The 23,157-nt window shown below is 60.5% G+C and overlaps 5 protein-coding genes across 5 annotated transcripts; all 5 read left to right on the forward strand.

Annotated features, from left to right (window-relative positions):
- The first annotated feature begins 4,548 nt into the window (after nt 1-4,548).
- LOC133282579 (uncharacterized) lies at nt 4,549-6,901 on the forward strand. The gene is made up of 7 exons (XM_061478600.1): nt 4,549-4,580; nt 4,662-4,929; nt 5,593-5,679; nt 5,757-5,807; nt 6,122-6,181; nt 6,280-6,377; nt 6,700-6,901. Exons 1-7 carry the CDS (start codon nt 4,549-4,551, stop codon nt 6,899-6,901), a joined length of 798 nt encoding a protein of 265 aa, XP_061334584.1.
- A 1,183-nt stretch (nt 6,902-8,084) lies between these two features.
- Nucleotides 8,085-10,435, forward strand: LOC133282580 (uncharacterized). Its single transcript, XM_061478601.1, has 7 exons — nt 8,085-8,116; nt 8,198-8,465; nt 9,127-9,213; nt 9,291-9,341; nt 9,656-9,715; nt 9,814-9,911; nt 10,234-10,435. Exons 1-7 carry the CDS (start codon nt 8,085-8,087, stop codon nt 10,433-10,435), a joined length of 798 nt encoding a protein of 265 aa, XP_061334585.1.
- Nucleotides 10,436-11,618: 1,183 nt separating this feature from the next.
- Nucleotides 11,619-13,969, forward strand: LOC133282581 (uncharacterized). The gene is made up of 7 exons (XM_061478603.1): nt 11,619-11,650; nt 11,732-11,999; nt 12,661-12,747; nt 12,825-12,875; nt 13,190-13,249; nt 13,348-13,445; nt 13,768-13,969. Exons 1-7 carry the CDS (start codon nt 11,619-11,621, stop codon nt 13,967-13,969), a joined length of 798 nt encoding a protein of 265 aa, XP_061334587.1.
- Nucleotides 13,970-15,152: 1,183 nt separating this feature from the next.
- LOC133282582 (uncharacterized) lies at nt 15,153-17,503 on the forward strand. The gene is made up of 7 exons (XM_061478604.1): nt 15,153-15,184; nt 15,266-15,533; nt 16,195-16,281; nt 16,359-16,409; nt 16,724-16,783; nt 16,882-16,979; nt 17,302-17,503. Exons 1-7 carry the CDS (start codon nt 15,153-15,155, stop codon nt 17,501-17,503), a joined length of 798 nt encoding a protein of 265 aa, XP_061334588.1.
- A 1,182-nt stretch (nt 17,504-18,685) lies between these two features.
- Nucleotides 18,686-21,036, forward strand: LOC133282583 (uncharacterized). Its single transcript, XM_061478605.1, has 7 exons — nt 18,686-18,717; nt 18,799-19,066; nt 19,728-19,814; nt 19,892-19,942; nt 20,257-20,316; nt 20,415-20,512; nt 20,835-21,036. The coding sequence occupies exons 1-7, from the start codon at nt 18,686-18,688 to the stop codon at nt 21,034-21,036; spliced, it is 798 nt and encodes a 265-aa protein (XP_061334589.1).
- Nucleotides 21,037-23,157: the final 2,121 nt, after the last annotated feature.

Consider the following 23,157-nt stretch of genomic DNA (forward strand, 5'->3'; position numbering starts at 1 on the left):
GCAATGTCTGTGGATCACTGAAGTAGAAAAGCAGGCTGTAGCGGTGCCTTTCAGCTTTTGTTTCTTTTGGTTGGTGCGGCTTCTTGTTCCTTACTCCTCTTTTCCATCAGGTGGAGCCAGAAGCTCAGTTTTAAGCTAAGAGCTCGCTGCTGGGTGCAGTTTTGGGTGCCTTGTGAGGCTGGGGGGGGTTCCTTTTGGTCTTTACTGGTACCAAAAGGTGACACAAACTTCAAGCTCCTCCCTGGGCTCTATTTTAAAGTGTAACTTGTGGCGACTATTGTGGCCAAATTTGTGTAAAGGGGATTGTGAAAAGGATTCCTGTATATCCACTGCAGCTTTCCAGAAGGAGAAAAAGGCGTTCCTCATAGCACTGAAGTAGACTAAATCAGAAGATAGAGGTTTGAGACAAAACCTAAAGGGGCTCCAGGAAACCTAGAGAGAGGCTTTGGACAAGGGCCTGTAGGGACAGGACAAGGGAAATGGCTTTAACCTGCCAGAGGGGCTTGGAGCAAGCTGCTCTAGTGAAAGGTGTCCCTGCCCGTGGCAGGAGTTGGGATTGGGTATGCTTTAAGGTCCCTTCCAACCCAAACCATTCTGGGATACTATTTATTCTATATACCAGGAATATATTTGGAATAGCTGTGTATTGAGACATGGGGAGAAGCAGGCTCATTACAGAGCGGTTTGGGCTGGAAGAGATGGTAAGGATCATCTAGTTCCAGCCCCCATGCTGCATCACACCACTCCCCCATTTCTGTGCTTAGAAACCCTTGAGCATCCTCACTCACGCTGAGCAGCCTGTTCCACCCCAGAGCAATGCCAAAGTGATTTCAAGGAGGGTTTCCCCAGTGTTTGGGGGATTCCCAGCAGCTCAGCCCAGTCCTGGCCCTGTTACGTGGAACTGATGGAGAAGCACCATTTTTCAGCCCCTTTTCTGCTCTATCCTCAGTGGAGCCCTGGGTTTGGGTTAACTCCACCTCCCTCTCAGTGCAGTGACCCAGCTTCCCCTGGGGCCGCCCCCCCCCCCCCCCAAGCTCACAGGAGCTCATGTGCCCCGACAGCAGACGCCCCAGCAGTGAGCATGGTGGAGTTGGACTCCCTGGTGCCACCATTGCTCCGGCCCCATGCACCCATAGCAGAGCCTTGTTCCCCTTGTAATGTGTGGGGTTTGTTCATCAAGAAGTTTGGGGGGAGGGATGCTCTCTGTGGCTGTCGCTGTGTGGAACCATATTCTTTTTGTTTTGTAACTGTTGTACTCCGTGAGTTACTGGGGGGAGGTCAGTTGTATTATTGCACAGGATTGTGCGGGGGGAAAAGAGGGGGGGTGGGTGGCTGGAAGTTGTGTCTTGTTGGAACGTACGAGGGATGGGGGTGGTGATGGTGAGGAGATTGGTAGTGGGTGCTTCTCGAAGCCTCTCGGAGCTTCTCGAAAGTTCTCGACGATGAGGCCCCTGCAACAAAGGGAACCAATAGGGAAAAGCCATGTCAACATCCGAGTGATGAGAGGCGGCAGGATTGGCTGGGGCCTTGAACCGAGAAGTATAAAGGACCACCTCCCAGAGACCGCGCGTGCGTTTTGGGCGGAGCGGAGGGTTCCACGGCGCAGCCGGAGCTGTTTTATCTGCTGTCGCTTGCTCAGTTTAATAAATTTATACTTTAAACAGAAACTGGCTATAGCATTGAGAACACCCTGATTGCCGTGGCTGGGTCCCCGGCTCAGCACCTGCTGCCAGCAGTGGCCATTTCTCAGTGGGTAGTAGCAGCCATGTCACTGCTGTTAGCGTGGCGCTGTGACGCAGGCTCCCTGGTGTAGCGCTGGGCTGCTTCCAGGGGTGGGGAGCACCGGGAGAACCTGGGTACTGCTGAACAGGAGTGGGAGAGAGACAACAACGACCTGTGGTGTGTCGCTGCGCTGGGGAAGGGCTTTAACGAAGGCGCGAGAGGAGCGTCTGTGCTGCCAGCGCCCGTCTCAGTGCCCCTCACAGCCAGCACTACCATGGAGGCGGCAGAGGTGAAGCAGCCGCTCCGTGTGCTCGTGGAGCAGCTGGAGCAGAGTTGTGCAGAGTCCAGGAGGTGGAAGGAGCGGCTGCAGTGCTGGGTGGGTGTGGAGGGCGCCTGCACAGCCTCAGCCTGGCTGAGGCGGGGAGGGAGCTCTGGGCATCGGCTGCTCTGGTCCCGTGTCCCTGCTGAAGCAGCGTCACCCAGAGCCGGTTGCTCAGAGCCATGTGCTGACAGGGACAGGGAAGGGCTTGCAGCCTATGGTGGGTGTGGAGGGGCTGCCGGTCCACACAGGGACGGGGAAGGGGGTGTCAGTGCTGGCCCGAGTACGCCAGCAGCCACGGGCAGCGGCATGAGCGGGCAGGACATGAGGGAAGATCATGACGGGAGAGCAAGGGCAGCCATGGGGTGTGGGGAGCGTTCCTGAGGGGTAATCATGAGGGGAGATGAGAGGTGGCCATGAGGGATAGCGGTGGCAGCTATAGGGCGTGTGCCACTATGGGTGGGAGACGAGGGGTGGCTGTGAGTGGAGATGGTGAGGGGCAGCCATGAGGGGAGATCTTGAGGGAAGATCAGTTTGCGCTTAGTTTAGTGGTGGGCTTGTCAGTGCAGGGTAATGGTTGGACTGGATGCTACAGTTCTGTACCAGCGCAGATGATTCTGTGATTGGTTGGAGGAGGCCCCAGCAGGTTCAGAGACTCCAAGCCTTGTTTCTCCCAGATTCTGGATCAGCAAATTGAGAAGCTGGAAGAGGCCGTGGCGCAGAAAGAGGAGAGGGACTTGCTGGCCAGGAGACGTGGTTTCTGCTACTGGCTGCAGTGAGTTTCCCCTCGGGGTGCCCTGTACCCCGCTCCAGGCAGTGGCAGGGATGTGCTGTACGCCTGCTCCATCTGGCCAGGCTCAAGTTCAGGCTGATGCTGTGTGCTGCTGCCCGGCTCTGGGCTCTAGCTGAGCATTGGCCAGGGTCAGTTTTCCTTGAGCCTGGGTGTTTCCTGGGATTGAGGAGTCTCAGGTCTCACTCTGCTTAAGGGTGCGATGAGAAATGGCTGGGGGCAGCCCATGGCCCCCTCAAGTCCAGAGGAGACCTAGGGTTGGCATCATCCACCCTGCCCTGTCTCCCATGGCTCTTCTTCTTCACAGGATGCTCTCCCTGCTCTTGGTCAGCCTGGAGCTGGCCGTTGGCATCTGTGTGGCTGCTGCACTTGTCTGCACCTTGCGCCTTGACCTTGAGTTCTTCTGCTGCGTGCTCTCGTGTGGACTTCCTGAGCAGATCTACAGCAACCTCGTGTATGCACTGGGATGGATTTTCCCTGCGGTCACTGAGGGGCTGCTGCCCTGTTGACATCCCTTTCCCCCCCGCCAATAAAGCCCAGGGACTGTGACATGCAAACCAGCTCCTCTCAGCTTGGGGGTGCTATGAACAGGGTGGTCTGCAGCGGCTGCTGTGTTCTGGTCTCACCTCAGGACTCCAAACACCCGTGGGGCAGGCGCTGTCCCCAACGTGTCCCTGGATGGGGGCCTGGAGCTTGTGCCCCTGCACACCGGTGCACGTGGTAGAGGGGCCATTGTAGTCCTCTTTGGGCACCTTTGGGCTTCAGCGTTACTCATTGGGAGGGTGTAGGAAACAGCTACCATTGGGCTCCACCGAACTGAGCGTAGGCAGCTGTGATGTCCCAAGAGGCCTCAAAGACACCAACCATTGGGTCGCTGTCTCGTGCGACGAGGCAGCACAAGGTGGCTGTGGGAGAGCAGCCGCTGGCCTTGGAGCACTCTGGGCAGGGCAGGGGGCCTGCAGGGACACTCAGAACATCAACCCCGTCTCCAGGTCCTCTGCGGCCAGCGGCTGGCCGGGCTATGAATGGCCAGGGTGGCCAGCAGCCACACTGTCCAACACATCAGGTCCAGCAGCTGCAGCACAAGCAGGTGCTGGCTCTCTTCAGGAAACCCTGCTCTTCCTTGGGGGCTCTGAGATGGGATCCTGCAGCTTCTTGCCTACCGGTTTGCCCTTCCTGGGCAAGATCTTCATCTGGCCCTACTGCGTTTTGCTGGGTTGGAACTGGACGAGCTGGAAGGTCCCTTCCATTCCAAAGCGTTCCACGGTTCTAGAATTTCTCCTCTGGCATGTAAGGAGGATTTCAAGGAGGGTTTCCCCAGTGTTTGGGGGATTCCCAGCAGCTCAGCCCAGTCCTGGCCCTGTTACGTGGAACTGATGGAGAAGCACCATTTTTCAGCCCCTTTTCTGCTCTATCCTCAGTGGAGCCCTGGGTTTGGGTTAACTCCACCTCCCTCTCAATGCAGTGACCCAGCTTCCCCTGGGGCCGCGCTCCCTAAGCTCACAGGAGCTCATGTGCGCCGGCAGCAGAGGCCCCAGCAGTGAGCATGGTGGAGTTGGACTCCCTGGTGCCACCATTGCTCCGGCCCCATGCACCCATAGCAGAGCCTTGTTCCCCTCATTGCTATGGCTGGGTCCCCGGCTCAGCGCCTGCTGCCAGCAGCGGCCGTGTCACAGTGGGCAGTTGGCGGCCATGTCACAGTGGGCAGTTGGCGGCCATGTCACAGTGGGTAGTAGCAGCCATGTCACAGTGGGTAGTAGCAGCCATGTCACTGCTGTCACCGCGGGGCTGTGACACAGGTGCCCTGGTGTAGCGCTGGGCTGCTTCCAGAGGTGGGGAGCACCGGGAGAACCTGGGTGCTGCTGAGCAGGAGTGGGAGAGAGACAACAACGACCTGTGGTGTGTCGCTGCGCTGGGGAAGGGCTTTAACGAAGGCGAGAGAGGAGCGTCTGTGCTGCCAGCGCCCGTGTCAGTGCCCCTCACAGCCAGCACTACCATGGAGGCGGCAGAGGTGAAGAAGTCGCTCGGTGTGCTCGTGGAGCAGCTGGAGCAGAGTTGTGCAGAGTCCAGGAGGTGGAAGGAGCGGCTGCAGTGCTGGGTGGGTGTGGAGGGCGCCTGCACAGCCTCAGCCTGGCTGAGGCGGGGAGGGAGCTCTGGGCATCGGCTGCTCTGGTCCCGTGTCCCTGCTGAAGCAGCGTCACCCAGAGCCGGTTGCTCAGAGCCATGTGCTGACAGGGACAGGGAAGGGCTTGCAGCCTATGGTGGGTGTGGAGGGGCTGCCGGTCCACACAGGGACGGGGAAGGGGGTGTCAGTGCTGGCCCGAGTACGCCAGCAGCCACGGGCAGCGGCATGAGCGGGCAGGACATGAGGGAAGATCATGACGGGAGAGCAAGGGCAGCATCATGGGGTGTGGGGAGCGTTCCTGAGGGGTAATCATGAGGGGAGGTGAGAGGTGGCCATGAGGGGTAGCGGTGGCAGCTATAGGGCGTGTGCCACTATGGGTGGGAGACGAGGGGTGGCTGTGAGTGGAGATGGTGAGGGGCAGCCATGAGGGGAGATCTTGAGGGAAGATCAGTTTGCGCTTAGTTTAGTGGTGGGCTTGTCAGTGCAGGGTAATGGTTGGACTGGATGCTACAGTTCTGTACCAGCGCAGTTGATTCTGTGATTCTGTGACATTTACTTTACGGTCTGTTGCCTGCAATGGAGGGAATGGGCCGTGCCCCTCCTGGAGACACTCTTGTTCCCTCTCCTCTCCTGCAGGCAGCAGAGGCCGACGGAGCAGCCTTCAGACTGGCCATGCAGAGATACTCAGAGCAGGCCGGCAGCAAGGAGCTGCTGCAGGACATGGTAGGTGTGGAGGGGCTCCTGGTCCATGGGCTCTGGGGCTGCAGAGCCTGAGCCCGTGCTCTCCTTTCCCCACGCAGGACGGGACTCATGAGGATCTCTCTGATGCTGTGCAGGAGGTCCGCAGCCAGGTTGGTGTCCTCTCCCCTAGCCATGTCCTAGAGCTGTGCCGGCTGGGGCTGAGCGGTGTGCCGGGTCCTCGGGGGTAGTCTTGTCCAGCGCCCCCCCCTGCTGAAGGAGGGTTCTCTGGCACGTGTTGCCCACTGGCTGCGGGCAAAAGGGTGACTGGGGAGGAGGACACATTGCCCAGGAGATGAGGCATCCATCACTTAATTCCCTGTGCGTGGCCTGGAGTCACCCGCGCTTCTCAGTGCCCTGTGGCGGTGGGGTAGTGAATGAGGGCTGGAGGGGGCTGAGAGTGCCCGACGCTGCCCTTGTTTTGCAGGAGGAAAAACACCTTGCCTGCATGGGGGCCTGGCTGCGGGAGGAGCAGCAGAAGGACAAGGTAGTGCCAGAAGGGCCAGGGCAAAACAGGCCCTTGGGGAGTGTGAGGTTGGAGGAGGCCCCAGCAGGTTCAGAGACTCCAAGCCTTGTTTCTCCCAGATTCTGGATCAGCAAATTGAGAAGCTGGAAGAGGCCGTGGCGCAGAAAGAGGAGAGGGACTTGCTGGCCAGGAGACGTGGTTTCTGCTACTGGCTGCAGTGAGTTTCCCCTCGGGGTGCCCTGTACCCCGCTCCAGGCAGTGGCAGGGATGTGCTGTACGCCTGCTCCATCTGGCCAGGCTCAAGTTCAGGCTGATGCTGTGTGCTGCTGCCCGGCTCTGGGCTCTAGCTGAGCATTGGCCAGGGTCAGTTTTCCTTGAGCCTGGGTGTTTCCTGGGATTGAGGAGTCTCAGGTCTCACTCTGCTTAAGGGTGCGATGAGAAATGGCTGGGGGCAGCCCATGGCCCCCTCAAGTCCAGAGGAGACCTAGGGTTGGCATCATCCACCCTGCCCTGTCTCCCATGGCTCTTCTTCTTCACAGGATGCTCTCCCTGCTCTTGGTCAGCCTGGAGCTGGCCGTTGGCATCTGTGTGGCTGCTGCACTTGTCTGCACCTTGCGCCTTGACCTTGAGTTCTTCTGCTGCGTGCTCTCGTGTGGACTTCCTGAGCAGATCTACAGCAACCTCGTGTATGCACTGGGATGGATTTTCCCTGCGGTCACTGAGGGGCTGCTGCCCTGTTGACATCCCTTTCCCCCCCGCCAATAAAGCCCAGGGACTGTGACATGCAAACCAGCTCCTCTCAGCTTGGGGGTGCTATGAACAGGGTGGTCTGCAGCGGCTGCTGTGTTCTGGTCTCACCTCAGGACTCCAAACACCCGTGGGGCAGGCGCTGTCCCCAACGTGTCCCTGGATGGGGGCCTGGAGCTTGTGCCCCTGCACACCGGTGCACGTGGTAGAGGGGCCATTGTAGTCCTCTTTGGGCACCTTTGGGCTTCAGCGTTACTCATTGGGAGGGTGTAGGAAACAGCTACCATTGGGCTCCACCGAACTGAGCGTAGGCAGCTGTGATGTCCCAAGAGGCCTCAAAGACACCAACCATTGAGTCGCTGTCTCGTGCGACGAGGCAGCACAAGGTGGCTGTGGGAGAGCAGCCGCTGGCCTTGGAGCACTCTGGGCAGGGCAGTGGGCCTGCAGGGACACTCAGAACATCAACCCCGTCTCCAGGTCCTCTGCGGCCAGCGGCTGGCCGGGCTATGAATGGCCAGGGTGGCCAGCAGCCACACTGTCCAACACATCAGGTCCAGCAGCTGCAGCACAAGCAGGTGCTGGCTCTCTTCAGGAAACCCTGCTCTTCCTTGGGGGCTCTGAGATGGGATCCTGCAGCTTCTTGCCTACCGGTTTGCCCTTCCTGGGCAAGATCTTCATCTGGCCCTACTGCGTTTTGCTGGGTTGGAACTGGACGAGCTGGAAGGTCCCTTCCATTCCAAAGCGTTCCACGGTTCTAGAATTTCTCCTCTGGCATGTAAGGAGGATTTCAAGGAGGGTTTCCCCAGTGTTTGGGGGATTCCCAGCAGCTCAGCCCAGTCCTGGCCCTGTTACGTGGAACTGATGGAGAAGCACCATTTTTCAGCCCCTTTTCTGCTCTATCCTCAGTGGAGCCCTGGGTTTGGGTTAACTCCACCTCCCTCTCAATGCAGTGACCCAGCTTCCCCTGGGGCCGCGCTCCCTAAGCTCACAGGAGCTCATGTGCGCCGGCAGCAGAGGCCCCAGCAGTGAGCATGGTGGAGTTGGACTCCCTGGTGCCACCATTGCTCCGGCCCCATGCACCCATAGCAGAGCCTTGTTCCCCTCATTGCTATGGCTGGGTCCCCGGCTCAGCGCCTGCTGCCAGCAGCGGCCGTGTCACAGTGGGCAGTTGGCGGCCATGTCACAGTGGGTAGTAGCAGCCATGTCACAGTGGGTAGTAGCAGCCATGTCACTGCTGTCACCGCGGGGCTGTGACACAGGTGCCCTGGTGTAGCGCTGGGCTGCTTCCAGAGGTGGGGAGCACCGGGAGAACCTGGGTGCTGCTGAGCAGGAGTGGGAGAGAGACAACAACGACCTGTGGTGTGTCGCTGCGCTGGGGAAGGGCTTTAACGAAGGCGAGAGAGGAGCGTCTGTGCTGCCAGCGCCCGTGTCAGTGCCCCTCACAGCCAGCACTACCATGGAGGCGGCAGAGGTGAAGAAGTCGCTCGGTGTGCTCGTGGAGCAGCTGGAGCAGAGTTGTGCAGAGTCCAGGAGGTGGAAGGAGCGGCTGCAGTGCTGGGTGGGTGTGGAGGGCGCCTGCACAGCCTCAGCCTGGCTGAGGCGGGGAGGGAGCTCTGGGCATCGGCTGCTCTGGTCCCGTGTCCCTGCTGAAGCAGCGTCACCCAGAGCCGGTTGCTCAGAGCCATGTGCTGACAGGGACAGGGAAGGGCTTGCAGCCTATGGTGGGTGTGGAGGGGCTGCCGGTCCACACAGGGACGGGGAAGGGGGTGTCAGTGCTGGCCCGAGTACGCCAGCAGCCACGGGCAGCGGCATGAGCGGGCAGGACATGAGGGAAGATCATGACGGGAGAGCAAGGGCAGCCATGGGGTGTGGGGAGCGTTCCTGAGGGGTAATCATGAGGGTTGATGAGAGGTGGCCATGAGGGGTAGCGGTGGCAGCTATAGGGCGTGTGCCACTATGGGTGGGAGACGAGGGGTGGCTGTGAGTGGAGATGGTGAGGGGCAGCCATGAGGGGAGATCTTGAGGGAAGATCAGTTTGCGCTTAGTTTAGTGGTGGGCTTGTCAGTGCAGGGTAATGGTTGGACTGGATGCTACAGTTCTGTACCAGCGCAGTTGATTCTGTGATTCTGTGACATTTACTTTACGGTCTGTTGCCTGCAATGGAGGGAATGGGCCGTGCCCCTCCTGGAGACACTCTTGTTCCCTCTCCTCTCCTGCAGGCAGCAGAGGCCGACGGAGCAGCCTTCAGACTGGCCATGCAGAGATACTCAGAGCAGGCCGGCAGCAAGGAGCTGCTGCAGGACATGGTAGGTGTGGAGGGGCTCCTGGTCCATGGGCTCTGGGGCTGCAGAGCCTGAGCCCGTGCTCTCCTTTCCCCACGCAGGACGGGACTCATGAGGATCTCTCTGATGCTGTGCAGGAGGTCCGCAGCCAGGTTGGTGTCCTCTCCCCTAGCCATGTCCTAGAGCTGTGCCGGCTGGGGCTGAGCGGTGTGCCGGGTCCTCGGGGGTAGTCTTGTCCAGCGCCCCCCCCTGCTGAAGGAGGGTTCTCTGGCACGTGTTGCCCACTGGCTGCGGGCAAAAGGGTGACTGGGGAGGAGGACACATTGCCCAGGAGATGAGGCATCCATCACTTAATTCCCTGTGCGTGGCCTGGAGTCACCCGCGCTTCTCAGTGCCCTGTGGCGGTGGGGTAGTGAATGAGGGCTGGAGGGGGCTGAGAGTGCCCGACGCTGCCCTTGTTTTGCAGGAGGAAAAACACCTTGCCTGCATGGGGGCCTGGCTGCGGGAGGAGCAGCAGAAGGACAAGGTAGTGCCAGAAGGGCCAGGGCAAAACAGGCCCTTGGGGAGTGTGAGGTTGGAGGAGGCCCCAGCAGGTTCAGAGACTCCAAGCCTTGTTTCTCCCAGATTCTGGATCAGCAAATTGAGAAGCTGGAAGAGGCCGTGGCGCAGAAAGAGGAGAGGGACTTGCTGGCCAGGAGACGTGGTTTCTGCTACTGGCTGCAGTGAGTTTCCCCTCGGGGTGCCCTGTACCCCGCTCCAGGCAGTGGCAGGGATGTGCTGTACGCCTGCTCCATCTGGCCAGGCTCAAGTTCAGGCTGATGCTGTGTGCTGCTGCCCGGCTCTGGGCTCTAGCTGAGCATTGGCCAGGGTCAGTTTTCCTTGAGCCTGGGTGTTTCCTGGGATTGAGGAGTCTCAGGTCTCACTCTGCTTAAGGGTGCGATGAGAAATGGCTGGGGGCAGCCCATGGCCCCCTCAAGTCCAGAGGAGACCTAGGGTTGGCATCATCCACCCTGCCCTGTCTCCCATGGCTCTTCTTCTTCACAGGATGCTCTCCCTGCTCTTGGTCAGCCTGGAGCTGGCCGTTGGCATCTGTGTGGCTGCTGCACTTGTCTGCACCTTGCGCCTTGACCTTGAGTTCTTCTGCTGCGTGCTCTCGTGTGGACTTCCTGAGCAGATCTACAGCAACCTCGTGTATGCACTGGGATGGATTTTCCCTGCGGTCACTGAGGGGCTGCTGCCCTGTTGACATCCCTTTCCCCCCCGCCAATAAAGCCCAGGGACTGTGACATGCAAACCAGCTCCTCTCAGCTTGGGGGTGCTATGAACAGGGTGGTCTGCAGCGGCTGCTGTGTTCTGGTCTCACCTCAGGACTCCAAACACCCGTGGGGCAGGCGCTGTCCCCAACGTGTCCCTGGATGGGGGCCTGGAGCTTGTGCCCCTGCACACCGGTGCACGTGGTAGAGGGGCCATTGTAGTCCTCTTTGGGCACCTTTGGGCTTCAGCGTTACTCATTGGGAGGGTGTAGGAAACAGCTACCATTGGGCTCCACCGAACTGAGCGTAGGCAGCTGTGATGTCCCAAGAGGCCTCAAAGACACCAACCATTGAGTCGCTGTCTCGTGCGACGAGGCAGCACAAGGTGGCTGTGGGAGAGCAGCCGCTGGCCTTGGAGCACTCTGGGCAGGGCAGTGGGCCTGCAGGGACACTCAGAACATCAACCCCGTCTCCAGGTCCTCTGCGGCCAGCGGCTGGCCGGGCTATGAATGGCCAGGGTGGCCAGCAGCCACACTGTCCAACACATCAGGTCCAGCAGCTGCAGCACAAGCAGGTGCTGGCTCTCTTCAGGAAACCCTGCTCTTCCTTGGGGGCTCTGAGATGGGATCCTGCAGCTTCTTGCCTACCGGTTTGCCCTTCCTGGGCAAGATCTTCATCTGGCCCTACTGCGTTTTGCTGGGTTGGAACTGGACGAGCTGGAAGGTCCCTTCCATTCCAAAGCGTTCCACGGTTCTAGAATTTCTCCTCTGGCATGTAAGGAGGATTTCAAGGAGGGTTTCCCCAGTGTTTGGGGGATTCCCAGCAGCTCAGCCCAGTCCTGGCCCTGTTACGTGGAACTGATGGAGAAGCACCATTTTTCAGCCCCTTTTCTGCTCTATCCTCAGTGGAGCCCTGGGTTTGGGTTAACTCCACCTCCCTCTCAATGCAGTGACCCAGCTTCCCCTGGGGCCGCGCTCCCTAAGCTCACAGGAGCTCATGTGCGCCGGCAGCAGAGGCCCCAGCAGTGAGCATGGTGGAGTTGGACTCCCTGGTGCCACCATTGCTCCGGCCCCATGCACCCATAGCAGAGCCTTGTTCCCCTCATTGCTATGGCTGGGTCCCCGGCTCAGCGCCTGCTGCCAGCAGCGGCCGTGTCACAGTGGGCAGTTGGCGGCCATGTCACAGTGGGTAGTAGCAGCCATGTCACAGTGGGTAGTAGCAGCCATGTCACTGCTGTCACCGCGGGGCTGTGACACAGGTGCCCTGGTGTAGCGCTGGGCTGCTTCCAGAGGTGGGGAGCACCGGGAGAACCTGGGTGCTGCTGAGCAGGAGTGGGAGAGAGACAACAACGACCTGTGGTGTGTCGCTGCGCTGGGGAAGGGCTTTAACGAAGGCGAGAGAGGAGCGTCTGTGCTGCCAGCGCCCGTGTCAGTGCCCCTCACAGCCAGCACTACCATGGAGGCGGCAGAGGTGAAGAAGTCGCTCGGTGTGCTCGTGGAGCAGCTGGAGCAGAGTTGTGCAGAGTCCAGGAGGTGGAAGGAGCGGCTGCAGTGCTGGGTGGGTGTGGAGGGCGCCTGCACAGCCTCAGCCTGGCTGAGGCGGGGAGGGAGCTCTGGGCATCGGCTGCTCTGGTCCCGTGTCCCTGCTGAAGCAGCGTCACCCAGAGCCGGTTGCTCAGAGCCATGTGCTGACAGGGACAGGGAAGGGCTTGCAGCCTATGGTGGGTGTGGAGGGGCTGCCGGTCCACACAGGGACGGGGAAGGGGGTGTCAGTGCTGGCCCGAGTACGCCAGCAGCCACGGGCAGCGGCATGAGCGGGCAGGACATGAGGGAAGATCATGACGGGAGAGCAAGGGCAGCCATGGGGTGTGGGGAGCGTTCCTGAGGGGTAATCATGAGGGTTGATGAGAGGTGGCCATGAGGGGTAGCGGTGGCAGCTATAGGGCGTGTGCCACTATGGGTGGGAGACGAGGGGTGGCTGTGAGTGGAGATGGTGAGGGGCAGCCATGAGGGGAGATCTTGAGGGAAGATCAGTTTGCGCTTAGTTTAGTGGTGGGCTTGTCAGTGCAGGGTAATGGTTGGACTGGATGCTACAGTTCTGTACCAGCGCAGTTGATTCTGTGATTCTGTGACATTTACTTTACGGTCTGTTGCCTGCAATGGAGGGAATGGGCCGTGCCCCTCCTGGAGACACTCTTGTTCCCTCTCCTCTCCTGCAGGCAGCAGAGGCCGACGGAGCAGCCTTCAGACTGGCCATGCAGAGATACTCAGAGCAGGCCGGCAGCAAGGAGCTGCTGCAGGACATGGTAGGTGTGGAGGGGCTCCTGGTCCATGGGCTCTGGGGCTGCAGAGCCTGAGCCCGTGCTCTCCTTTCCCCACGCAGGACGGGACTCATGAGGATCTCTCTGATGCTGTGCAGGAGGTCCGCAGCCAGGTTGGTGTCCTCTCCCCTAGCCATGTCCTAGAGCTGTGCCGGCTGGGGCTGAGCGGTGTGCCGGGTCCTCGGGGGTAGTCTTGTCCAGCGCCCCCCCCTGCTGAAGGAGGGTTCTCTGGCACGTGTTGCCCACTGGCTGCGGGCAAAAGGGTGACTGGGGAGGAGGACACATTGCCCAGGAGATGAGGCATCCATCACTTAATTCCCTGTGCGTGGCCTGGAGTCACCCGCGCTTCTCAGTGCCCTGTGGCGGTGGGGTAGTGAATGAGGGCTGGAGGGGGCTGAGAGTGCCCGACGCTGCCCTTGTTTTGCAGGAGGAAAAACACCTTGCCTGCATGGGGGCCTGGCTGCGGGAGGAGCAGCAGAAGGACAAGGTAGTGCCAGAAGGGCCAGGGCAAAACAGGCCCTTGGGGAGTGTGAGGTTGGAGGAGGCCCCAGCAGGTTCAGAGACTCCAAGCCTTGTTTCTCCCAGATTCTGGATCAGCAAATTGAGAAGCTGGAAGAGGCCGTGGCGCAGAAAGAGGAGAGGGACTTGCTGGCCAGGAGACGTGGTTTCTGCTACTGGCTGCAGTGAGTTTCCCCTCGGGGTGCCCTGTACCCCGCTCCAGGCAGTGGCAGGGATGTGCTGTACGCCTGCTCCATCTGGCCAGGCTCAAGTTCAGGCTGATGCTGTGTGCTGCTGCCCGGCTCTGGGCTCTAGCTGAGCATTGGCCAGGGTCAGTTTTCCTTGAGCCTGGGTGTTTCCTGGGATTGAGGAGTCTCAGGTCTCACTCTGCTTAAGGGTGCGATGAGAAATGGCTGGGGGCAGCCCATGGCCCCCTCAAGTCCAGAGGAGACCTAGGGTTGGCATCATCCACCCTGCCCTGTCTCCCATGGCTCTTCTTCTTCACAGGATGCTCTCCCTGCTCTTGGTCAGCCTGGAGCTGGCCGTTGGCATCTGTGTGGCTGCTGCACTTGTCTGCACCTTGCGCCTTGACCTTGAGTTCTTCTGCTGCGTGCTCTCGTGTGGACTTCCTGAGCAGATCTACAGCAACCTCGTGTATGCACTGGGATGGATTTTCCCTGCGGTCACTGAGGGGCTGCTGCCCTGTTGACATCCCTTTCCCCCCCGCCAATAAAGCCCAGGGACTGTGACATGCAAACCAGCTCCTCTCAGCTTGGGGGTGCTATGAACAGGGTGGTCTGCAGCGGCTGCTGTGTTCTGGTCTCACCTCAGGACTCCAAACACCCGTGGGGCAGGCGCTGTCCCCAACGTGTCCCTGGATGGGGGCCTGGAGCTTGTGCCCCTGCACACCGGTGCACGTGGTAGAGGGGCCATTGTAGTCCTCTTTGGGCACCTTTGGGCTTCAGCGTTACTCATTGGGAGGGTGTAGGAAACAGCTACCATTGGGCTCCACCGAACTGAGCGTAGGCAGCTGTGATGTCCCAAGAGGCCTCAAAGACACCAACCATTGAGTCGCTGTCTCGTGCGACGAGGCAGCACAAGGTGGCTGTGGGAGAGCAGCCGCTGGCCTTGGAGCACTCTGGGCAGGGCAGTGGGCCTGCAGGGACACTCAGAACATCAACCCCGTCTCCAGGTCCTCTGCGGCCAGCGGCTGGCCGGGCTATGAATGGCCAGGGTGGCCAGCAGCCACACTGTCCAACACATCAGGTCCAGCAGCTGCAGCACAAGCAGGTGCTGGCTCTCTTCAGGAAACCCTGCTCTTCCTTGGGGGCTCTGAGATGGGATCCTGCAGCTTCTTGCCTACCGGTTTGCCCTTCCTGGGCAAGATCTTCATCTGGCCCTACTGCGTTTTGCTGGGTTGGAACTGGACGAGCTGGAAGGTCCCTTCCATTCCAAAGCGTTCCACGGTTCTAGAATTTCTCCTCTGGCATGTAAGGAGGATTTCAAGGAGGGTTTCCCCAGTGTTTGGGGGATTCCCAGCAGCTCAGCCCAGTCCTGGCCCTGTTACGTGGAACTGATGGAGAAGCACCATTTTTCAGCCCCTTTTCTGCTCTATCCTCAGTGGAGCCCTGGGTTTGGGTTAACTCCACCTCCCTCTCAATGCAGTGACCCAGCTTCCCCTGGGGCCGCGCTCCCTAAGCTCACAGGAGCTCATGTGCGCCGGCAGCAGAGGCCCCAGCAGTGAGCATGGTGGAGTTGGACTCCCTGGTGCCACCATTGCTCCGGCCCCATGCACCCATAGCAGAGCCTTGTTCCCCTCATTGCTATGGCTGGGTCCCCGGCTCAGCGCCTGCTGCCAGCAGCGGCCGTGTCACAGTGGGCAGTTGGCGGCCATGTCACAGTGGGTAGTAGCAGCCATGTCACAGTGGGTAGTAGCAGCCATGTCACTGCTGTCACCGCGGGGCTGTGACACAGGTGCCCTGGTGTAGCGCTGGGCTGCTTCCAGAGGTGGGGAGCACCGGGAGAACCTGGGTGCTGCTGAGCAGGAGTGGGAGAGAGACAACAACGACCTGTGGTGTGTCGCTGCGCTGGGGAAGGGCTTTAACGAAGGCGAGAGAGGAGCGTCTGTGCTGCCAGCGCCCGTGTCAGTGCCCCTCACAGCCAGCACTACCATGGAGGCGGCAGAGGTGAAGAAGTCGCTCGGTGTGCTCGTGGAGCAGCTGGAGCAGAGTTGTGCAGAGTCCAGGAGGTGGAAGGAGCGGCTGCAGTGCTGGGTGGGTGTGGAGGGCGCCTGCACAGCCTCAGCCTGGCTGAGGCGGGGAGGGAGCTCTGGGCATCGGCTGCTCTGGTCCCGTGTCCCTGCTGAAGCAGCGTCACCCAGAGCCGGTTGCTCAGAGCCATGTGCTGACAGGGACAGGGAAGGGCTTGCAGCCTATGGTGGGTGTGGAGGGGCTGCCGGTCCACACAGGGACGGGGAAGGGGGTGTCAGTGCTGGCCCGAGTACGCCAGCAGCCACGGGCAGCGGCATGAGCGGGCAGGACATGAGGGAAGATCATGACGGGAGAGCAAGGGCAGCCATGGGGTGTGGGGAGCGTTCCTGAGGGGTAATCATGAGGGGAGATGAGAGGTGGCCATGAGGGGTAGCGGTGGCAGCTATAGGGCGTGTGCCACTATGGGTGGGAGACGAGGGGTGGCTGTGAGTGGAGATGGTGAGGGGCAGCCATGAGGGGAGATCTTGAGGGAAGATCAGTTTGCGAATAGTTTAGTGGTGGGCTTGTCAGTGCAGGGTAATGGTTGGACTGGATGCTACAGTTCTGTACCAGCGCAGTTGATTCTGTGATTCTGTGACATTTACTTTACGGTCTGTTGCCTGCAATGGAGGGAATGGGCCGTGCCCCTCCTGGAGACACTCTTGTTCCCTCTCCTCTCCTGCAGGCAGCAGAGGCCGACGGAGCAGCCTTCAGACTGGCCATGCAGAGATACTCAGAGCAGGCCGGCAGCAAGGAGCTGCTGCAGGACATGGTAGGTGTGGAGGGGCTCCTGGTCCATGGGCTCTGGGGCTGCAGAGCCTGAGCCCGTGCTCTCCTTTCCCCACGCAGGACGGGACTCATGAGGATCTCTCTGATGCTGTGCAGGAGGTCCGCAGCCAGGTTGGTGTCCTCTCCCCTAGCCATGTCCTAGAGCTGTGCCGGCTGGGGCTGAGCGGTGTGCCGGGTCCTCGGGGGTAGTCTTGTCCAGCGCCCCCCCCTGCTGAAGGAGGGTTCTCTGGCACGTGTTGCCCACTGGCTGCGGGCAAAAGGGTGACTGGGGAGGAGGACACATTGCCCAGGAGATGAGGCATCCATCACTTAATTCCCTGTGCGTGGCCTGGAGTCACCCGCGCTTCTCAGTGCCCTGTGGCGGTGGGGTAGTGAATGAGGGCTGGAGGGGGCTGAGAGTGCCCGACGCTGCCCTTGTTTTGCAGGAGGAAAAACACCTTGCCTGCATGGGGGCCTGGCTGCGGGAGGAGCAGCAGAAGGACAAGGTAGTGCCAGAAGGGCCAGGGCAAAACAGGCCCTTGGGGAGTGTGAGGTTGGAGGAGGCCCCAGCAGGTTCAGAGACTCCAAGCCTTGTTTCTCCCAGATTCTGGATCAGCAAATTGAGAAGCTGGAAGAGGCCGTGGCGCAGAAAGAGGAGAGGGACTTGCTGGCCAGGAGACGTGGTTTCTGCTACTGGCTGCAGTGAGTTTCCCCTCGGGGTGCCCTGTACCCCGCTCCAGGCAGTGGCAGGGATGTGCTGTACGCCTGCTCCATCTGGCCAGGCTCAAGTTCAGGCTGATGCTGTGTGCTGCTGCCCGGCTCTGGGCTCTAGCTGAGCATTGGCCAGGGTCAGTTTTCCTTGAGCCTGGGTGTTTCCTGGGATTGAGGAGTCTCAGGTCTCACTCTGCTTAAGGGTGCGATGAGAAATGGCTGGGGGCAGCCCATGGCCCCCTCAAGTCCAGAGGAGACCTAGGGTTGGCATCATCCACCCTGCCCTGTCTCCCATGGCTCTTCTTCTTCACAGGATGCTCTCCCTGCTCTTGGTCAGCCTGGAGCTGGCCGTTGGCATCTGTGTGGCTGCTGCACTTGTCTGCACCTTGCGCCTTGACCTTGAGTTCTTCTGCTGCGTGCTCTCGTGTGGACTTCCTGAGCAGATCTACAGCAACCTCGTGTATGCACTGGGATGGATTTTCCCTGCGGTCACTGAGGGGCTGCTGCCCTGTTGACATCCCTTTCCCCCCCGCCAATAAAGCCCAGGACTGTGACATGCAAACCAGCTCCTCTCAGCTTGGGGGTGCTATGAACAGGGTGGTCTGCAGCGGCTGCTGTGTTCTGGTCTCACCTCAGGACTCCAAACACCCGTGGGGCAGGCGCTGTCCCCAACGTGTCCCTGGATGGGGGCCTGGAGCTTGTGCCCCTGCACACCGGTGCACGTGGTAGAGGGGCCATTGTAGTCCTCTTTGGGCACCTTTGGGCTTCAGCGTTACTCATTGGGAGGGTGTAGGAAACAGCTACCATTGGGCTCCACCGAACTGAGCGTAGGCAGCTGTGATGTCCCAAGAGGCCTCAAAGACACCAACCATTGAGTCGCTGTCTCGTGCGACGAGGCAGCACAAGGTGGCTGTGGGAGAGCAGCCGCTGGCCTTGGAGCACTCTGGGCAGGGCAGGGGGCCTGCAGGGACACTCAGAACATCAACCCCGTCTCCAGGTCCTCTGCGGCCAGCGGCTGGCCGGGCTATGAATGGCCAGGGTGGCCAGCAGCCACACTGTCCAACACATCAGGTCCAGCAGCTGCAGCACAAGCAGGTGCTGGCTCTCTTCAGGAAACCCTGCTCTTCCTTGGGGGCTCTGAGATGGGATCCTGCAGCTTCTTGCCTACCGGTTTGCCCTTCCTGGGCAAGATCTTCATCTGGCCCTACTGCGTTTTGCTGGGTTGGAACTGGACGAGCTGGAAGGTCCCTTCCATTCCAAAGCGTTCCACGGTTCTAGAATTTCTCCTCTGGCATGTAAGGAGGATTTCAAGGAGGGTTTCCCCAGTGTTTGGGGGATTCCCAGCAGCTCAGCCCAGTCCTGGCCCTGTTACGTGGAACTGATGGAGAAGCACCATTTTTCAGCCCCTTTTCTGCTCTATCCTCAGTGGAGCCCTGGGTTTGGGTTAACTCCACCTCCCTCTCAATGCAGTGACCCAGCTTCCCCTGGGGCCGCGCTCCCTAAGCTCACAGGAGCTCATGTGCGCCGGCAGCAGAGGCCCCAGCAGTGAGCATGGTGGAGTTGGACTCCCTGGTGCCACCATTGCTCCGGCCCCATGCACCCATAGCAGAGCCTTGTTCCCCTCATTGCTATGGCTGGGTCCCCGGCTCAGCGCCTGCTGCCAGCAGCGGCCGTGTCACAGTGGGCAGTTGGCGGCCATGTCACAGTGGGTAGTAGCAGCCATGTCACAGTGGGTAGTAGCAGCCATGTCACTGCTGTCACCGCGGGGCTGTGACACAGGTGCCCTGGTGTAGCGCTGGGCTGCTTCCAGAGGTGGGGAGCACCGGGAGAACCTGGGTGCTGCTGAGCAGGAGTGGGAGAGAGACAACAACGACCTGTGGTGTGTCGCTGCGCTGGGGAAGGGCTTTAACGAAGGCGAGAGAGGAGCGTCTGTGCTGCCAGCGCCCGTGTCAGTGCCCCTCACAGCCAGCACTACCATGGAGGCGGCAGAGGTGAAGAAGTCGCTCGGTGTGCTCGTGGAGCAGCTGGAGCAGAGTTGTGCAGAGTCCAGGAGGTGGAAGGAGCGGCTGCAGTGCTGGGTGGGTGTGGAGGGCGCCTGCACAGCCTCAGCCTGGCTGAGGCGGGGAGGGAGCTCTGGGCATCGGCTGCTCTGGTCCCGTGTCCCTGCTGAAGCAGCGTCACCCAGAGCCGGTTGCTCAGAGCCATGTGCTGACAGGGACAGGGAAGGGCTTGCAGCCTATGGTGGGTGTGGAGGGGCTGCCGGTCCACACAGGGACGGGGAAGGGGGTGTCAGTGCTGGCCCGAGTACGCCAGCAGCCACGGGCAGCGGCATGAGCGGGCAGGACATGAGGGAAGATCATGACGGGAGAGCAAGGGCAGCCATGGGGTGTGGGGAGCGTTCCTGAGGGGTAATCATGAGGGGAGATGAGAGGTGGCCATGAGGGGTAGCGGTGGCAGCTATAGGGCGTGTGCCACTATGGGTGGGAGACGAGGGGTGGCTGTGAGTGGAGATGGTGAGGGGCAGCCATGAGGGGAGATCTTGAGGGAAGATCAGTTTGCGCTTAGTTTAGTGGTGGGCTTGTCAGTGCAGGGTAATGGTTGGACTGGATGCTACAGTTCTGTACCAGCGCAGTTGATTCTGTGATTCTGTGACATTTACTTTACGGTCTGTTGCCTGCAATGGAGGGAATGGGCCGTGCCCCTCCTGGAGACACTCTTGTTCCCTCTCCTCTCCTGCAGGCAGCAGAGGCCGACGGAGCAGCCTTCAGACTGGCCATGCAGAGATACTCAGAGCAGGCCGGCAGCAAGGAGCTGCTGCAGGACATGGTAGGTGTGGAGGGGCTCCTGGTCCATGGGCTCTGGGGCTGCAGAGCCTGAGCCCGTGCTCTCCTTTCCCCACGCAGGACGGGACTCATGAGGATCTCTCTGATGCTGTGCAGGAGGTCCGCAGCCAGGTTGGTGTCCTCTCCCCTAGCCATGTCCTAGAGCTGTGCCGGCTGGGGCTGAGCGGTGTGCCGGGTCCTCGGGGGTAGTCTTGTCCAGCGCCCCCCCCTGCTGAAGGAGGGTTCTCTGGCACGTGTTGCCCACTGGCTGCGGGCAAAAGGGTGACTGGGGAGGAGGACACATTGCCCAGGAGATGAGGCATCCATCACTTAATTCCCTGTGCGTGGCCTGGAGTCACCCGCGCTTCTCAGTGCCCTGTGGCGGTGGGGTAGTGAATGAGGGCTGGAGGGGGCTGAGAGTGCCCGACGCTGCCCTTGTTTTGCAGGAGGAAAAACACCTTGCCTGCATGGGGGCCTGGCTGCGGGAGGAGCAGCAGAAGGACAAGGTAGTGCCAGAAGGGCCAGGGCAAAACAGGCCCTTGGGGAGTGTGAGGTTGGAGGAGGCCCCAGCAGGTTCAGAGACTCCAAGCCTTGTTTCTCCCAGATTCTGGATCAGCAAATTGAGAAGCTGGAAGAGGCCGTGGCGCAGAAAGAGGAGAGGGACTTGCTGGCCAGGAGACGTGGTTTCTGCTACTGGCTGCAGTGAGTTTCCCCTCGGGGTGCCCTGTACCCCGCTCCAGGCAGTGGCAGGGATGTGCTGTACGCCTGCTCCATCTGGCCAGGCTCAAGTTCAGGCTGATGCTGTGTGCTGCTGCCCGGCTCTGGGCTCTAGCTGAGCATTGGCCAGGGTCAGTTTTCCTTGAGCCTGGGTGTTTCCTGGGATTGAGGAGTCTCAGGTCTCACTCTGCTTAAGGGTGCGATGAGAAATGGCTGGGGGCAGCCCATGGCCCCCTCAAGTCCAGAGGAGACCTAGGGTTGGCATCATCCACCCTGCCCTGTCTCCCATGGCTCTTCTTCTTCACAGGATGCTCTCCCTGCTCTTGGTCAGCCTGGAGCTGGCCGTTGGCATCTGTGTGGCTGCTGCACTTGTCTGCACCTTGCGCCTTGACCTTGAGTTCTTCTGCTGCGTGCTCTCGTGTGGACTTCCTGAGCAGATCTACAGCAACCTCGTGTATGCACTGGGATGGATTTTCCCTGCGGTCACTGAGGGGCTGCTGCCCTGTTGACATCCCTTTCCCCCCCGCCAATAAAGCCCAGGGACTGTGACATGCAAACCGGCTCCTCTCAGCTTGGGGGTGCTATGAACAGGGTGGTCTGCAGCGGCTGCTGTGTTCTGGTCTCACCTCAGGACTCCAAACACCCGTGGGGCAGGCGCTGTCCCCAACGTGTCCCTGGATGGGGGCCTGGAGCTTGTGCCCCTGCACACCGGTGCACGTGGTAGAGGGGCCATTGTAGTCCTCTTTGGGCACCTTTGGGCTTCAGCGTTACTCATTGGGAGGGTGTAGGAAACAGCTACCATTGGGCTCCACCGAACTGAGCGTAGGCAGCTGTGATGTCCCAAGAGGCCTCAAAGACACCAACCATTGAGTCGCTGTCTCGTGCGACGAGGCAGCACAAGGTGGCTGTGGGAGAGCAGCCGCTGGCCTTGGAGCACTCTGGGCAGGGCAGTGGGCCTGCAGGGACACTCAGAACATCAACCCCGTCTCCAGGTCCTCTGCGGCCAGCGGCTGGCCGGGCTATGAATGGCCAGGGTGGCCAGCAGCCACACTGTCCAACACATCAGGTCCAGCAGCTGCAGCACAAGCAGGTGCTGGCTCTCTTCAGGAAACCCTGCTCTTCCTTGGGGGCTCTGAGATGGGATCCTGCAGCTTCTTGCCTACCGGTTTGCCCTTCCTGGGCAAGATCTTCATCTGGCCCTACTGCGTTTTGCTGGGTTGGAACTGGACGAGCTGGAAGGTCCCTTCCATTCCAAAGCGTTCCACGGTTCTAGAATTTCTCCTCTGGCATGTAAGGAGGATTTCAAGGAGGGTTTCCCCAGTGTTTGGGGGATTCCCAGCAGCTCAGCCCAGTCCTGGCCCTGTTACGTGGAACTGATGGAGAAGCACCATTTTTCAGCCCCTTTTCTGCTCTATCCTCAGTGGAGCCCTGGGTTTGGGTTAACTCCACCTCCCTCTCAATGCAGTGACCCAGCTTCCCCTGGGGCCGCGCTCCCTAAGCTCACAGGAGCTCATGTGCGCCGGCAGCAGAGGCCCCAGCAGTGAGCATGGTGGAGTTGGACTCCCTGGTGCCACCATTGCTCCGGCCCCATGCACCCATAGCAGAGCCTTGTTCCCCTCATTGCTATGGCTGGGTCCCCGGCTCAGCGCCTGCTGCCAGCAGCGGCCGTGTCACAGTGGGCAGTTGGCGGCCATGTCACAGTGGGTAGTAGCAGCCATGTCACAGTGGGTAGTAGCAGCCATGTCACTGCTGTCACCGCGGGGCTGTGACACAGGTGCCCTGGTGTAGCGCTGGGCTGCTTCCAGAGGTGGGGAGCACCGGGAGAACCTGGGTGCTGCTGAGCAGGAGTGGGAGAGAGACAACAACGACCTGTGGTGTGTCGCTGCGCTGGGGAAGGGCTTTAACGAAGGCGAGAGAGGAGCGTCTGTGCTGCCAGCGCCCGTGTCAGTGCCCCTCACAGCCAGCACTACCATGGAGGCGGCAGAGGTGAAGAAGTCGCTCGGTGTGCTCGTGGAGCAGCTGGAGCAGAGTTGTGCAGAGTCCAGGAGGTGGAAGGAGCGGCTGCAGTGCTGGGTGGGTGTGGAGGGCGCCTGCACAGCCTCAGCCTGGCTGAGGCGGGGAGGGAGCTCTGGGCATCGGCTGCTCTGGTCCCGTGTCCCTGCTGAAGCAGCGTCACCCAGAGCCGGTTGCTCAGAGCCATGTGCTGACAGGGACAGGGAAGGGCTTGCAGCCTATGGTGGGTGTGGAGGGGCTGCCGGTCCACACAGGGACGGGGAAGGGGGTGTCAGTGCTGGCCCGAGTACGCCAGCAGCCACGGGCAGCGGCATGAGCGGGCAGGACATGAGGGAAGATCATGACGGGAGAGCAAGGGCAGCCATGGGGTGTGGGGAGCGTTCCTGAGGGGTAATCATGAGGGGAGATGAGAGGTGGCCATGAGGGGTAGCGGTGGCAGCTATAGGGCGTGTGCCACTATGGGTGGGAGACGAGGGGTGGCTGTGAGTGGAGATGGTGAGGGGCAGCCATGAGGGGAGATCTTGAGGGAAGATCAGTTTGCGCTTAGTTTAGTGGTGGGCTTGTCAGTGCAGGGTAATGGTTGGACTGGATGCTACAGTTCTGTACCAGCGCAGTTG

The sequence above is a fragment of the Pezoporus flaviventris genome, unplaced genomic scaffold, assembly GCF_033815535.1.
Source record: "Pezoporus flaviventris isolate CSIRO_AGI_PZ_B2104156 unplaced genomic scaffold, CSIRO_AGI_Pfla_v1 ptg000129l, whole genome shotgun sequence".
NCBI lineage: Eukaryota > Metazoa > Chordata > Aves > Psittaciformes > Psittacidae > Pezoporus > Pezoporus flaviventris.